The sequence below is a fragment of the Coregonus clupeaformis genome, unplaced genomic scaffold, assembly GCF_020615455.1.
Source record: "Coregonus clupeaformis isolate EN_2021a unplaced genomic scaffold, ASM2061545v1 scaf0048, whole genome shotgun sequence".
NCBI classification, from domain to species: Eukaryota; Metazoa; Chordata; class Actinopteri; order Salmoniformes; family Salmonidae; genus Coregonus; species Coregonus clupeaformis.
The window spans coordinates 433,883-451,162 of NW_025533503.1; the positions used below are offsets into that span (position 1 = coordinate 433,883).

General features: G+C 48.4%; 1 protein-coding gene across 1 annotated transcript; it reads left to right on the forward strand.

Moving 5' to 3' along the window:
* Positions 1–5,867: 5,867 nt before the first annotated feature.
* On the forward strand, positions 5,868–6,531 carry LOC123483227 (E3 ubiquitin/ISG15 ligase TRIM25-like; the record flags this gene model as incomplete). The annotated part of the gene is made up of 1 exon (XM_045212750.1): positions 5,868–6,531. A coding segment is annotated over exon 1 (591 nt), but the record flags the coding sequence as incomplete, so codon positions are not given.
* Between the last annotated feature and the right edge of the window lie 10,749 nt (positions 6,532–17,280).

The following is a 17,280-nucleotide window of genomic DNA, read 5'->3' on the forward strand; positions in this document are numbered from 1 at the left end:
CGGATGTGGGAGTTGGTGCTGTGATTTCTCAGTGGGCTGCGGAGGATAGGAAGCTCCATCCCTGTGCCTTTTTCTCACGTCGGTTGTCCCCTCTGAGTGCAATTACGACATAGGGAACCGAGAGCTGCTGGCTGTGAAGCTTGCCTTGGAGGAGTGGCGTCACTGGCTGGAGGGGTCCACCATTCCATTTCTCGTTTGGACCGATCATAAGAACTTGGAGTACATCCGACGGCCAAACGGTTGAACTTCAGGCAGTCCCGCTGGGCCCTGTTCTTCACCAGGTTTAATTTCACTCTGTCATACCGGCCTGGATCACGCAACACCAAGCCAGACGCCTCCCGTCAATTCCAGAAGGATGACAACCCCTCCAAGGATCCTGTGTCGATTCTGCCAAGTCCCTGCATCGTAGCAGCTCTGACCTGGGCTGTTGAGGAACAGGTGCTGGAAGCTCTCCGTAACCAGCCCGGTCCCAGCACTTGCCCAGCTGACCGCCTTTTGTCCCCGAAAACCTAAGGTCCCAGGTCGTTCAGTGGGGACATGACTCCCGCCTAGCTTGTCACCCTGGCTCCACCCGCACTACAACCTGCTCGCCGCAGAGGTTCTGGTGGCCCGCTCTGAGAAAGGATGTACGGGAATTGGTCCAAGCCTGCCCCATCTGCAACCAACACAAGTCGTCCTGCCAGCCCCCCAGCCGGATTGCTGCAGCCCTGCCTGTGCCCAGACGTCCCTGGTCTCACATCGCCCCTGACTTTGTCACGGGGCTGCCCCCTTCAAGGGGCAAGACCGTCATTCTCACCATAGTTGACCGATTCAGCAAGATGGCACACTTCATTCCCCTCCCCAAGCTCCCAACCGCCAAGGAGACCGCCCAGGTGGTCCTGGAACACGTCTTCCGGATCCACGGACTGCCAAAGGATGTAGTTTCTGACCGTGGTCCACAATTCTCCTCCGCTTTTTGGAAGGAGTTCTGTCACCTGCTGGGAGCCACAGTCAGTCTGACTTCCGGATTCCATCCCCAATCCAATGGGCAGTCAGAGCGGGCAAATCAGGAGCTCGAGAAGGCACTGCGATGCATGACTTCACGCAACCCCACTCCTGGTCGCAGCAATTGACATGGGTGGAATACGCACACAATTCTCTGACCTGCTCTGCCATCGGTATGTCCCCTTTCCAATGTGTTTATGGATACCAGCCTCCTCACTTGCCAGTCAGGAAGGGGAGGTTACTTGCCCATCTGCACTTGCGTTTGCCCGTCGATGTCGCCGCACCTGGTCACAGGCCCGAGCCACACTTCTCAGATCCGTTGCCAGCTACACTACCGGGGCCAACAGTCGGAGAATCCCTGCTCCCACCTACCATGTTGGTCAAAGGGGTGTGGTTGTCGTCAAAGGAACCTGCCACTCAGGGTGGAGTCGCAGAAGTTGGCACCTCGGTTCATTGGCCCATTCCCTATCATAAGAGTGATTAGCCCAACTGCTGTCCGGCTCCAACTGCCTAATTCCATGAGGGTGCACCCCACTTTCCATGTGTCTAAGATTAAGCCCATTCATGAGAGTCCGCTGGTCCCTGCTGCGCCTTTGTCCTCCTCCTCCACGGCTCGTCGATGGTGGTCTGGTTTACACCGTCCGCCGCCTGCTTCGGTCCAGACGGAGGGGTAGGGGTCTCCAGTACCTCATTGACTGGGAGGGCTGATGGACCTGAGGAAAGGACCTGGGTGCCAGCTAGTCGGATTGTGGATAGGACTCTCATCACCGCCTTCCACCAACGGCATCCTGATCAACCTGCAACCGTAGGGGCCGCCCCAGAGGGATCCCTAACCGTCCTGCCCGCTCGGCTTCCTGTCCTGTGCCTGATCCTGTCTCGGGACCTGTCCCATCTCCCGACCACGGCCCTCCGGCTTCCTCCGAGGATGAGGCGTTCGCTCGGACCGTTCGGAGGAGTTCTAGCCCTCCTCCGGCTCCCCTCCTCCCGCCCCGGCGTGGTGTTGCTCTTGGGACTTCTGGGGCCGTCCCTTGGGGGGTTCTGTCATGAGCCCTCTCACTCCACCGGGTTACCACCTTTATGTGTTTCCACTATCTTCCACTCTGCTCATCTCTCTCTCTCTACTCAGCCTAACGAGCTCCACCTGTCCCTGCTCTGCTCGGCTCCTAATTACTCTGCCAGCTGCGCTGCATTACCCACTAACCTCTCCCAGTATTTAAAGTCCCGTCTCTCAGCTCTCCTTTGTCAGATCGTCTGCAAAGCTCACACCCGGAACCTGTGTGCTCGCGCTTCTGGCTCACCCTTGTTTTGTGACCCCGGACCTGCCTGATTCTTGGATACTCTTCTGCCCCAGGAAAACCAGACCTGCTTTCTGCCATTACGACTCCTGACTACTCTTCGACCCCGGTAACTCTGACCAGCCTTCTGCCTTGCTACAACGTATTTGGATTTCCCTTGAACTGTACTTCTGCCTTGTTTCATCCGCCCCGTTGTGTCTGTGTTTCCTCCCCCAGGACTTCTGGACCACCAACCACCGGCGTCATCGGACGCACCGCTGCCACTGGGGGGCACAGACCAGCACATTGGGACGGGATAACCCCTGGAGCCTTCACTCACTCCCTACTTCCCTTTTCCTTTAAGTTTTAATAAACTTTCTGGTGTGACGCAATTGTGGTCCTCTTGTCGTCTGTCTGAACCGTGACATAAATTTATTCAAGCCAAATATCCCTCTGCCCAGTGTTATCAATTCCTATAGACACTCCCCCCTGTTTGCGTTGAAAACAGGTGCCATTAATACAGGTAACGAGTGGAGGACAGAGGAGCCTCTTAAAGAAGAAGTTACAGGTCTGTGAGAGCCAGAAATCTTGCTTGTTTGAAGGTGACCAAATACTTATTTTCCACCATAATTTGCCAATAAATTCATAAAAAATCCTACAATGTGATTTTCTGATTATTTTTTCTCCAATTTTGTCAGTCATAGATGACGTGTACCTATGATGAAAATTACAGGCCTCTCTCATCTTTAAGTGGGAGAACTTGCACAATTGGTGGCTGACTAAATACTTTTTTTCCCCTCTGTATACACTGCTCAAAAAAATAAAGGGAACACTTAAACAACACAATGTAACTCCAAGTCAATCACACTTCTGTGAAATCAAACTGTCCACTTAGGAAGCAACACTGATTGACAATAAATTTCACATGCTGTTGTGCAAATGGAATAGACAACAGGTGTAAATTATAGGCAATTAGCAAGACACCCCCAATAAAGGACTGGTTTTGCAGGTGGTGACCACAGACCACTTCTCAGTTCCTATGCTTCCTGGCTGATGTTTTGGTCACTTTTGAATGGTGGCGGTGCTTTCACTCTAGTGGTAGCATGAGACGGAGTCTACAACCCACACAAGTGGCTCAGGTAGTGCAGCTCATCCAGGATGGCACATCAATGCGAGCTGTGGCAAGAAGGTTTGCTGTGTCTGTCAGCGTAGTGTCCAGAGCATGGAGGCGCTACCAGGAGACAGGCCAGTACATCAGGAGACGTGGAGGAGGCCGTAGGAGGGCAACAACCCAGCAGCAGGACCGCTACCTCCGCCTTTGTGCAAGGAGGAGCAGGAGGAGCACTGCCAGAGCCCTGCAAAATGACCTCCAGCAGGCCACAAATGTGCATGTGTCTGGTCAAACGGTCAGAAACAGACTCCATGAGGGTGGTATGAGGGCCCGACGTCCACAGATGGGGGTTGTGCTTACAGCCCAACACCGTGCAGGACGTTTGGCATTTGCCAGAGAACACCAAGATTGGCAAATTCGCCACTGGCGCCCTGTGCTCTTCACAGATGAAAGCAGGTTCACACTGAGCACATGTAACAGACGTGACAGAGTCTGGAGATGCCGTGGAGAACGTTCTGCTGCCTGCAACATCCTCCAGCATGACCGGTTTGGCGGTGGGTCAGTCATGGTGTGGGGTGGCATTTCTTCGGGGGGCCGCACAGCCCTCCATGTGCTCGCCAGAGGTAGCCTGATTGCCATTAGGTACCAAGATGAGATCTTCAGACCCCTTGTGAGACCATATGCTGGTGCGGTTGGCCCTGGGTTCCTCCTAATGCAAGACAATGCTAGACCTCATGTGGCTGGAGTGTGTCAGCAGTTCCTGCAAGAGGAAGGCATTGATGCTATGGACTGGCCCGCCCGTTCCCCAGACCTGAATCCAATTGAGCACATCTGGGACATCATGTCTCGCTTCATCCACCAATGCCACGTTGCACCACAGACTGTCCAGGAGTTGGCGGATGCTTTAGTCCAGGTCTGGGAGGAGATCCCTCAGGAGACCATCCGCCACCTCATCAGTAGCATGCCCAGGCGTTGTAGGGAGGTCATACAGGCACGTGGAGGTCACACACCCTACTGAGCCTCATTTTGACTTGTTTTAAGGACATTACATCAAAGTTGGATTAGCCTGTAGTGTGGTTTTCCACTTTAATTTTGAGTGTGACTCCAAATCCAGACCTCCATGGTTGATAAATTTGATTTCCATTGATAATTTTTGTGTGATTTTGTTGTCAGCACATTCAACTATGTAAAGAAAAAAGTATTAAAAAGATTATTTCATTCATTCAGATCTAGGATGTGTTATTTTAGTGTTCCCTGTATTTTTTTGAGCAGTGTATATATACACACACACACTCCGGACTCTAACATTGCTCGTCCCAATCTTTTTAAATTTCTTAATTCCATTCCTTTACTTTTTAGATTAGTAGGTATTGTTAGTTATTACTGCACTGTTGGAGCCAGGAACACAAGCATTTCGCTGCACCCGCAATAACATCTGCTAAATATGTGTATGCGACCAATAAAATGTGATTTGATTTTTGAAAGTGTTCCATAATTCTCAATCCACGTTGCGTCTTGCCTAAGAACAGCTCTTAGCTGTGGTAGTGTATATTGGCCATATACCACACCTCCTCAGGCCTTATTGCTTAATTTAAACAAGTAAGTGTATTATAAGGCATTATAAAGGTCATTAAAATAAGTACACATATGTAGTTCATAGAAACTGTTATCCTTTATATATTCTAACAACTCACATTTTAAGATTCATTATTTCATTTGTTCCATGTTAAGGGCTCTAACCTAGGAATGTTGTGGAAAATAACCACTATACTTTATTACAAATAAGGTCTTACAGAGTTTTTGTTGCATCAAGAAATGACTTTATTCAAGTTTTCAACAAAGCCGATACCAGTCTGCAGATTGGCACACCGTTCTTACGGTCTCCCTCCATCTTATATAGTCCTCTTCAGTTTTCCCGCTATTTTATTGCTCCGCCCACTTCCTTTGTCTCTGAGAGCGGCTAAACTCAACTTTCATTAAATTCAGAGTACTACAATCAATCAATCCTTATCTTACAAAAACACTCATGTTTAGTTTAAACTCTGTTCAACCCTGGCTCTTTTCACTGTGTTTGAAGACAAAAACAAATGGCCCCAAGCTAGTTTCAGTCTCTCATCAGATAAGACAGCCATGGATTTAAGTAAGAGCAAGCACTCTGACCCTAGGGCAGATTCCCGCTCTACTCACCCACACAGTGAAATTAAATGACCCAATACAATTCCTGGCCCAGTAACAAAGAATTCTAACTTTATGCTCTTGATTAACCCAGTTCTACCTCATAGTCCATTAAACTTTACAATTTATTAATAATAATTCACCACAGGTACAAAACTATTTGTCTCTCTCTTGCTGTTGCATGCCGTCCCTCTCTCTCTTCTTCCATTCCTCAAACCTCTCCCTCCCTCCCTCCCTCTCTCCCTCCCTCCCTCCCTCTCTCCCTCCCTCCTTCTAACCCCACCCCTCTGGCTGAACCAGGAAGTCCATCCCCATCCCACAAACTCTCTTCTGAGGAAACGAAACTGATCTGAGTAACTGTGTCGTCTGTCTGTGTGAGAGTGAACAACCGTCCAAATGGCTCAGCAGGGAGTTCTGCTGGACCAGGACCAGTTCTGTTGTTCTGTCTGTCTGGATCTACTGAAGGAGCCGGTCACTACTGCCTGTGGACACAGTTACTGTAGGCGCTGTATTGAGGGCTGCTGGGATCAGGATGTTCTGAAAGGGGTCTATAGCTGTCCTCAGTGCAGACAGACCTTCACTCCAAGGCCTACTCTGAGGAAAAATAACATGTTGGCTGAAGTGGTGGAGAAACTGAAGAAGACAGGACTCCAGGCTGCTCCCCCTCCTGCTCTGTGCTATGCTGGACCTGGAGATGTGGCATGTGATTTCTGCACTGGGACCAGAAAGCGGAAAGCCCTCATGTCCTGTCTGGTGTGTCTGGCCTCTTACTGTGAGACTCACCTCCAACCTCACTATGAATTTCCTGCTTTCAAGAAGCACAAGCTGGTCAAAGCCACCGCACAACTACAGGAGAAGATCTGCTCTCATCATGACAAACTGCTGGAGGTTTTCTGTCGTACCGATCAACAGTCTATCTGTCTGCTGTGTACAATGGATGAACATAAAGGCCATGATACAGTGTCAGCTGCAGCAGAGAGGACTGAGAAACAGGTAAGACCAGAACTACTTGTTGGTGACTTTCTGATAAACAAAGACTTAAAGATACAGTAGGAACTAAAGCTCTTTCAATATGAGAGAATTCAAATCATTTTGATCCTCAGCAGAACAAATATGAACACAAACCTTGAGTATATTGAGTTTGCTCTAAATCTATCACCATTATCTAAAATCAAACACTATTATCATTCTGAATGCCATTTTATGAGTCCAAAGTAAAGTCTCAACCCATTGATACATGTACGTCTACCATAACTATAATCATTCACATAGCAACATAAAAATATATAATATTGGAAAGGGACTTCCTAAAGATTTTAGACCTTTCTCCCTCTGAAGGAGCTCCAACAGGCTGTGGAGTCTCTCAAGGTGAGTATTGTTGACCAGAGGAGACACACCATTTCACTTCTCTCCTCCAGTCAGAGAGAGAGAGAGGGAGAGGGGCCCGTCTCCAATCCCACTGAGCCCACTGTTGGGAACAGACTGTCTCGACCCCTTTCAGAGAATAGACTACTTAATGTAACCAGCGGAATATGAACCCAGGTCTACCATGGGAGAAACCAACATCTTGACCATTCCCTATTGGGCCGTGGGCCAACACTAATATTTTGAAGTCGCAGGCGGGGCTACATCGTCACATAACCTTGAGTAACCATGACCGACTCATGTCCCCTATACATTAACATTTTTTACATTTTAGTCATTTATCAGACACTCTTATCCAGAGCGACTTACAGTTAGTCAGTGCATACATAATTTTTTTTTCATACATGGAGCTCTAAATTCAATTAAATTCAAAAGGGCTTTATTGGCATGGGAAACATATGTTTACATTGCCAAAGCAAGAGAAATAGATAATAAACAAAAGTGAAATAAACAGTCAGAAATGAACAGTAAACATTACACTCACAAAATGTTCAAAGGAGTAGAGACATTTCACATGTTATAATTCAAGTGAAAACAGAGTGAGCCATTCGCCAGACTGAGTTCTGGAGGTGAAATGGAAATGAATGAGGGAGAGTTAAGTGAGGTAGAAGGTGTGGTGATGAGCTCAGAACCAGAGCCTGGTATCAATGGACATGATAAAGAAGAATCTGGTGCAGTAGGAGTTACATTTTTGGAGAAAGTGGATCCATACCTTTTGGTAGATCCATTTGTGGTTTAAGATTGGTAGGAAAGGAGTTGCGTGCAGTTGAATCAGTGAAGGTAACCTGTAGTGGACTTGTGATATTTGTTTGTGTTTCTTCTGACCAGAGGGAGTGGGCGCTCCGTGTCACGCAACTTGGGTCAAGATCTGTTTCTTGCTTTGCTCTTAGGAACAGGGCACCATTGAAAGCAGTGATTTCTGGGGTAGCGTTAAGTGTGTAGGTGGAGCAATTCAAGTTGAAGATTCCTGGTGTTTGTGATGCCCGCCGTTTGGTGTGACGCAGACCTGGTGGTGAGCGTGGTGAAACAGAGGAGTCACTGTCAGTCCTTTTGAGTTTTGGGTCTTTACCCGATAAAGTCATGGTAGGATATATCAGTTATCCTGTTAGAGCTTTTGTGCCGAATCCACTGCACTGATTCAGGTGCAACGTTTATGGTCATGTTGCAGCAGTTTGTAGGAGGGAGATTCCAAGATGTGGGAAGTGTGCTGGAGGGCATGGGATAGAGGATTGTGTCGTTTCGGTGGATAAAGTTGTGTGTCAACTGTTGGGATGCCCATGTTGCTGGGGATCTGAAGTGTCAGTGCGAGAGAGGTAGGTTGAGGTGGCTTGAGTCAGAGTAGTGCAGAAGGTGTCGTATGCTGAGACAGTGAAGAAAGTAGAGGAGGATGTGTCAAGGGTGAGAGATCCTGAGAGGATCCTTGTGAGTAGTAGATCTGTGCCAGCACAGAGGGATAGGCCAACGAGTGATATATGCTTCTGTAAAGTTAGCTTCTTACCATTCATAGCAATGTTTATTAACTGTACTGCAGAAATGGAATGTATATCACAGAAAATAGATGTTGTGGTGGCAGCTGCAGAGAAGTATTTGGGCATACGAGATTTGACTTCAGAAGAGTTACAGGGTGTGTTGAGTGGTGGTGTCCCGTCCTCCCAGGCCGTTGGCATGGTGCAGGAGCAGATAGGGTCAAAGTAGTGGAATGGGGTAGTGGTTATTTAATGAGTGTAGGGTTAGTTGGAAGGGTGTTTTTTGTATTATTACAAAGTATAATGGATTGATATTATAGTCCAGTTGGGGGCGGTAATGCAACATATTGGATACCAACCACCATTAAGCTTCAAAGAAGAAGAACCGTTATATTATGGCTATGTACAGTGTTGTAACGATGTCTCTGTCTCTCTCATTCCATCACTTTTACGGTAGTTGGTTTTGTGAGTCTCTGGTTATGAATGGGGTGCTGACAGACAATCGTTGATGGATATTTATAGAGCTCTGATCAGGACGACAATTAATTTTGGGTGTATAGTTTATGGAACAGCGGCAAAGACAGAATCCAGTATAAAGCTTTAAGGGTATGTATTGGTGCATTTAAATCAACATCTGTATGTGTCTTACTGGTGGAGGCAGGTGAGATGCCTTTGTATCTACGGATAGTAGGCGCACAGGAGCAGGTGTTTACGTTCCTGAATTTGATGAGCAGATATGTAGAAGACTAACAGATGAACTGTCAGTATACTCAGTTGAACTGTTGGTGATAATAGTTGCCCTCCAGTGGGTGGAGGACGTACAACCTGTTAGAATTATAGTATACTCTGATTCTTTGTCTGTATTGCATAGTTTATCATCTGGTAAATATAATAGGAGTTACCTGCTATTGGAGGTATTAATGTTATTATGGAGAATTGAGAGAATGGGTTTAGTAGTGAGATTCTGCTGGGTCCCAGCACATTTGGGTGTGGAAGGGAATGAAATTGTAGACCAGTTAGCTAAAGAGCTTTGAAGCGAGATATAATTTATATTAATGTTCCACTGGGTAGAGTGAGGCCAAATGTAAGATCAGAGCCATTTTTGATAGATGTGTGGCAGAAGAGATGGTACTCTGAGCACAAGGGCCGGCATTTATATGAATAGTTTACAGTTTTACAGAAAGGTCGATGGACCAAGATTCAAAAGTCAGATTAGGAAGGAAGAGGTGGTGTTTACTCGATTGCGCTTAGGACATTGTACATTGAACTCGTCATTACATCTGGTTGGCAAGCATGGGAATGGTTTGTGTCTGGAGTGTATGGTCGATGAAATGGTGGAGCATGTGTTGTTATATTGTTGTAAGTATGTTGAAGAGAGGGAAAGATTGGAGTGTAGGGTCATTGAGTTTGGACGGGGTTGGGGGTTTGGAAGGGATTTTGGGGATGGAGGAGGGTCTATTGAGTTAGTAGGGCTCTTCTTTAGTTTCTCAGAAGTACTGAGTTAGGTAGGGAGGATTTAGAATGTTGGAAACCGTGATTGACCAAACACTCCAGCACAGTAGGTGGCGGCATGCACCTTTGACTTGGTTTGTGGACCGCCATTATATCATAGAAGAAGAAGTTGGTTGTGCGAGAGATTTGTGGTTCGTGAGGAGGGCTCTATTCTTTTTTCTTTTGGTTCTTGCGTATTTTCTGAATTTATTTTCTGATGGTGGAGGGTTTGTTTATTGGTTTCCACTGTTTATCGTTTGAGTTGAGGGGGAGTAGGGGTAGTTTGTTAGGGCGGCGTGATGGCCTCAACCGAGTGGAGAAGACGCTGTGGCCGAGTGCGTTCCGGAGAAAGGTGTGGAGGAAGTTTTGCTCATGGTGGCGAACAGGTTGGAGCAGAACATCTGCACTCTGCATCCAGAATGAACAAGAGGTGGTTGTGTTAATGGAAAAAGGTTTGTCTTGTTGTGAGTGGGATTTTTGTGAGGGGTGTGTTGGTGCAGATGTCGCCTCTTTCGAGAGAGTTGTGGGTTGCTATTCTGCCTCCGTTTATTACTTACGAACAGACCGCAAGTAGTTGGTTAGTTTTGGTAAATTTGCAAGTGGTTTTCGTGTGTCTCGGCTGGGTGCCAAGCGGAATCCGTTAAACATGTCTGTTTTCATAGACAAGTGTTTGTTTCTAAACAAACTTCAAGGTTACACAGGGAGAGGTGGAACACAGGGTTTGCTAGCACTGATAGTTTTTCGGTGTTTCTAGTGTGGGGATCATCGTTATAGGCTACAAGCAGCAATATGATTGATAGGTAGGACAGGTATTGAACCCAAATAATCCCTACTCAGATGCGCTAACCTCAACCTAGTAAACATGCATTATAAAAACCTTCTATATGAAAATTATCTCATATTGGGAGTAAATAGCCTCTGAATAGAAAAGAAAAAAACACTGCATCTTCCAGCCCACCAATAAATTACATAATGCAACCGTCGCGGTTAGCATATTACCTAAAACTGCCCTCGCTTGCGTGAGAAGGCAGAGTGCTCGATGCTGGTTGATGAATTTTACAATTAATGTACTAGGAAAATACGTTTTTGTCGACCAGAGGTGACTGAATTAATGTTCAGGCGTATTGATAATCATTATAGTAATGAAGTATAATTTCAAAACATGACCATAAAAACAGGTAATAATAAACATGACTCATCATTATATTACTTCACAGTAATGTGTTTTTCAGTCCTTCCTCTTGCGTTAGCAGTGTGGAAAGGACAGTAAAAAGCTCAGGCAGGAGTTTTCCTGTGAGGGGGAGTGGTGGTGTATCCAGGGAGAGAACTAAACTAATCTTCTGAAATGTCATTCATGGTCTTATGCTGCCATCTAATGGAATTATTAAGCAACTGCAGTAGTACTGAATAAAGTGTTTTTTCTTACTAATCCATACTAAAATAGTAATTACTCAGAATTGCAAAAAAATGGCAGGGGTACCAGAAGGGAGGAGAGTACATTTTTTACATTTTAGTCATTTAGCAGATGCTCTTATCCAGAGCGACTTACAGTTAGTGAGTGCATACATTTTCATACTGTCCCCCCATGGGGAAACGAACCCACAACCCTGGTGTTGCAAGCGCCATGCTCTACCAACTGAGCTACACGGTAGTAGTGCATGGCCAAGTGGTGAGTGCGCAGGGTGGAGAGCGGTGGTGGGGAGGGGTTGCAGCTGGGCTACATGAGCTGAGGCAGGTTTCTGTAGTAACAGAGACTCCGGTGGGCGAAGGCTTGGTGGGCTCATCCCAGGAAATATTGCCTGTCATTGGGGAAGAGGCTCTGATCAGGGGGAAGTGCAGGGGGCAGATACTGGGGGAGGAGGAGGGCCGGTGCACGTGCCAATGGAGGAGGAGGAAGAGGGGGGAGGTGAGTCTCGGGAGCCGGAGGACAAGGCGTCACGTTTTCAGGCGGCTCATTGGATCCAGAGCTGACAGCCAGTCAGGCTGAGGGCCCAGTATATACGGTGAGAGAACTTTCTAGGTTCCTGATGGAGACTAAAGGGGAAAAATAAGGTTCTGCTGGAGTCTTATTTGATTGATCCTGGAAGGTTTGTAAGGTCAGTACAACACGTGATGAAGAATGAGGGGTTTAGTGTCCTCTCACCCAGGAAGCGGTATAGGGTGAGAAAATGGGTCATAGGTTCTTAAGGGCATGTCTTCAGAATCTGCTTAAATGGATGTTTTTTTTTGGCATGGCGGCTTTATGGGCTTCTCTATTGGTTTCTGATTGTGGTGATTTCCCTCCCACCTCTTATGGAGATTTCACGGTTAGACTTCCTTAACATGAACGGCGGCAAAGACTGGGGAATATGTAAACCAAAAACATTTAAATGCCATGGCAGAAATCTTAGTGCAGGGGGTAGCAAATAGGTGTGTAAGGGTAGGTTGTTAGTGTTTAGAGCCCAAATAATGACCTTGTTTTTGCTTTCATAAATGTGTCTACACCTGGTCCTCTGTAGCTCAGCTGGTAGAGCACCGGCGCTTATAGCCAGGGTAGTGGGTTCGATCCCGGGCCCACCCATACACAAAAAATATATATATGTATATATATATGCACGCATGAGTGTAAGTCGCTTTGGATAAAAGCGTCTGCAAAATGACACATTATATTATATTATAGTACAGGGCTCAGTTCTCTGTTTCACCAGAGGGTTGGAAAAACAGAGTGGGGAAACCAAGAAAATCCCCTTGTTTTACGTTTGTCTGATGGGCGGGTAACTTCTGTTGTGGGGAGATGAGGGAGCCTGATGGGTGGGTAACTTCTGTTGTGGGGAGATGAGGGAGCCTGATGGGTGGGTAACTTCTGTTGTGGGGGGAGATGAGGGAGCCTGATGGGTGGGTAACTTCTGTTGTGAGGAGATGAGGCTGTGGAGTTGTACTCTGATTTATAGAGGGCAGAACTCTGTGGTCCTCTGTAGCTCAATTGGTAGAGCATGGCGCTTGTAATGCCAGGGTAGTGGGTTCGATCCCCGGGACCACCCATATGTAAAAATGTATGCACATGACTGTAAGTCGCTTTGGATAAAAGCGTCTGCTAAATGGCTTATTATTAATATTATTATTATTATCCTGGGTTTTCTCAGGTTCTGCTCACAGACCTTTCCAAACTCTCTCTGTCACAGATAAATCAAATAGACATTTCCCTGGCCTTTCACAAACTCTTAGCTGCTGTCTCTCAGACGGTCTGCCTGTGGATTTTTATAAAAAGTTCTGGGGAATTATTTAACAGGACGTGTGTTGCGTGAGTGTGTCGGGGTGGGGGAGCTGTCGCTAAGCTGTAGATAGGAGGCTTTGACTCTCCTGCTCAAACAAGTAGATTTGAGCGACTTAAAGAACTGGAGGCCTGTGGCATTGCTCTGTTTGGACTATAAGGTCTTTACCAAGGTCCTCGTTAACAGACTGAAGTCCCACCTGGACTCTATTGTACACAAGGACCAAACGTACTGTGTACCAGGACGCTCAAACACAGACAATCTGTTCATAATCAGGGAGAAAGCCTTTGATAGGGTGGACCATGAATATCTGTTCAATGTGTTGTTTTGGTTGTGGGGAGAATTATGTGGCCTGTGTTCAAATGCTGTACGCTGGGGCTTCATGTATGGTCAAGGTGTGGGGAGGGCTCAGTAGGCCAGTCTGGGTAGGGAGGGGGCATTCACCAGGGGATGCCCTCTGTCAGGGCAGCTATACACTCTTGTTATTGAGCCCTTTCTGGGCCTGCTACGCAGGAGGCCACAGGGAGTGTGGGGAGCCAGGCATAGGGTTGGGGACAGGCATAGCAGTGTCAGCATACGCTGATGACGTCTGTGTTGGTTAGGGATGAGCAGAACCTACAGGCCCTGGAGAATAGTTTGAGGGTGTACGAGGGCGTCTTCTGCTTAGGTAAACTGGGGCAAGAGTGAGGGCTCTGTTATGTGGGGCATGGAGGGACAGGGCACCTCCGCAGCTTCCAGGGGGGTAGCAGTGGGGCTGTGAGTGGCTCAAGATGCTTGGGGTGTATGCTGACGAAGTGGAGGTGGCTCATCTCCCAAGTGGCATACAGAGGGACGGTGCTGATCATCAACAACTTGGTGGCATCCTCTCTATGGCTTAAATTGGCCATTCTCAACGCCCCCGGTGGTCTGCTTGTGGACCTGCAGCGCAAGTTAGTGAATTTTTTCTGGTCAGGGTGGCAGCGTTCTGACTCAGCAGCACAGAGGCTACTGTACCGTACGGAGTGGTGGGCTGGGGGAACCAGCATGTGCTCTGTTGAGGAGGGCTGGTGGTTTGGGGGCTGGATCAGCAGCTCTTCATCATGCGGGCAGGAGAGACTCAATACAGCAGGGGTCTCTGATTTCAATGCTGCAGTACTTAGGGCTGGAGCAGCCTGATGAGGGGGCCACCACCGTTTCCACCACTGCAAGTGACAGCAGAAACTGGGGGACGGCAGGAGAGTCCGGAGGACTTACTGACTTTTAACACTCTGAGCCTGGGGAGTTTGAGGAGGTGGGGGCAGGTGCTGTACACCCTCAGTGTCAAAGGTTAGACACATCAGGAGCTTAGCGGGGAGTGAAGGGGCATCAGTGGCAGGGGGTTGTAGGGGCTGAGAGCATGTGGCAGGGTATAGGTGGAGGGTGCTCTATAAGCTCCCAGTGCTGGAAAAGGTCAGGGGTCCTCCAGTGGAGGGTATTACATGGAGCCCTGGACACCAATAGCTGGTTGGCTCGGGTTGACCTGGGAGTTGGGGAGGGTGTCCGTTTTCTGCAATGACAGACTGTTCATCATGTTTTTTCTGTGTTGCCATGGTAATGCCATTACTGTTTATATTTTACATTTACATTTACGTCATTTAGCAGACGCTCTTATCCAGAGCGACTTACAAATTGGTGCATTCACCCTATAGCCAGTGGGATAACCACTTCACAATTTTTGGGGGGTGAAGGATTACTTTATCTATCCCAGGTATTCCTTAAAGAGGTGGGGTTTCAAATGTCTCCGAAGGTGGTGAGTGACTCCGCTGTCCTGGCGTCGTGAGGGAGCTTGTTCCACCATTGGGGTGCCAGAGCAGCGAACAGTTTTGACTGGGCTGAGCGGGAACTATGCTTCCGCAGAGGAAGGGGAGCCAACAGGCCAGAGGTGGATGAACGCAATGCCCTCGTTTGGGTGTAGGGACTGATCAGAGCCTGAAGGTACGGAGGTGCCGTTCCCCTTACAGCTCCATAGGCAAGCACCATGGTCTTGTAACAGATGCGAGCTTCAACTGGAAGCCAGTGGAGTGTGCGGAGGAGCGGGGTGACGTGACAGAACTTGGGAAGGTTGAACACCAGACGGGCTGCGGCATTCTGGATGAGTTGTAGGTGTTTAATGGCACAGGCAGGGAGCCCAGCCAACAGCGTGTTGCAGTAATCCAGACGGGAGATGACAAGTGCCTGGATTAGGACCTGTGCCGCTTCCTGTGTAAGGCAGGGTCGTACTCTCCGAATGTTGTAGAGCATGAACCTGCAGGATCTGGTCACCGCCTTGATGTTAGCGGAGAACGACAGGGTGTTGTCCAGGGTCACGCCAAGGCTCTTCGCACTCTGGGAGGAGGACACAATGGAGTTGTAAACCGTGATGGCGAGATCATGGAACGGGCAGTCCTTCCCCGGGAGGAAGAGCAGCTCCGTCTTGCCGAAGGTTCAGCTTGAGGTGGTGATCCGTCATCCATACTGATATGTCTGCCAGACATGCAGAGCATGCGATTCGCCACCTGGTTATCAGAAGGGGGAAGGAGAAGATTAGTTGTGTATCGTCAGTGTAGCAATGATAGGAGAGGCCATGTGAGGATATGACAGAGCCAAGTGACTTGGTGTAGGGAGAATAGGAGGGCCTAGAACTGAGCCCTGGGGACACCAGTGGTGAGAGCACGTGGTGCGGGAGACAGCTTCTCGCCACGCCACTTGGTAGGAGCGACCGGTCAGGTAGGACGCAATCCAGGAGTGAGCCGCGCCGGAGATGCCCAGCTCGTAGAGGGTGGAGAGGAGGATCTGATGGTTCACAGTATCAAAGGCAGAAGACAGGTCTAGAAAGACAAGAGCAGAGGAGAGAGAGTTAGCTTTAGCAGTGCGGAGAGCCTCCGTGACACAGAGAAGAGCAGTCTCAGTTGAATGACCAGTCCTGAAACCTGACTGGTTTGGATCAAGAAGGTAATTCTGAGAGAGATAGCAAGAGAGTTGGCTAAAGGCAGCACGCTCAATAGTTTTGGAAAGAAAAGAAAGAAGGGATACTGGTCTGTAGTTGTTGACATCTGTGGGATCGAGTGTTGGTTTTTTTGAGAAGGGGTGCAACTCTCGCTCTCTTGAAGACGGAAGGGACACTGGCCAGCGGTCAAGGATGAGTTGATCAGCGAGGTGAGGTAGGGGAGAAGGTCACGGAGATGGTCTGGAGAAGAGAGGAGGGGATGGGGTCAAGCGGGCAGGTTGTTGGGCGGCCTGCAGTCACAAGTCGCAAGACTTTATCTGGAGAGAGAGGGGAGAAAGAAGTCAAAGCATAGGGTAGGGCAGTGTGAGCAGGACCAGCAGTGCCATTAGACTTAACAAACGAGGATCGGATGTCGTCAACCTTCTTTTCAAAGTGGTTGACGGAAGTCATCCACAGAGAGGGAGGAGGGGGGAGGATTCAGCAGGGAGGAGAATGTGGCAAAGAGCTTCCTAGGGTTAGAGGCAGATGCTTGGAATTTAGAGTGGTAGAAAGTGGCCTTAGCAGCAGAAACAGATGAAGAAATGTAGAGAGGAGGGAGTGAAAAGATGCCAGGTCAGCAGGGAGTTTAGTTTTCTTCCATTTCCGCTCCGCTGCCCGGAGCTCTGTTCTGTGAGCTCGCAATGAGTCATCAAGCCACGGAGCTGGAGGGGAGGACCGAGCCGGCCGGGAGGATAGGGGACACAGAGAGTCAAAGGATGCAGAAAGGGAGGAGAGGAGGGTTGAGGAGGCAGAATCAGGAGATTGGAGGAGAGAAGGTTTGAGCAGAGGGAAGAGATGATAGGATGGAAGAGGAGAGAGTAGTGGGAGAGAGAGAGCGAAGGTTGCGGCTCATTACCATCTGTGTAGGGGCAGAGTGAGTAGTGTTGGAGGAGAGCGAGAGAGAAAAAGGATACAAAGTAGTGGTCGGAGACATGGAGGGAGTTGCAGTGAGATTAGTAGAAGAGCAGCATCTAGTAAAGATGAGGTCAAGCGTATTGCCTGCCTTGTGAGTAGGGGGACGGTGAGAGGGTGAGGTCAAAAGAGGAGAGGAGTGGAAAGAAGGAGGCAGAGAGAAATTAGTCAAATGTAGACGTAGGGAGGTTGAAATCCCCCAAAACTG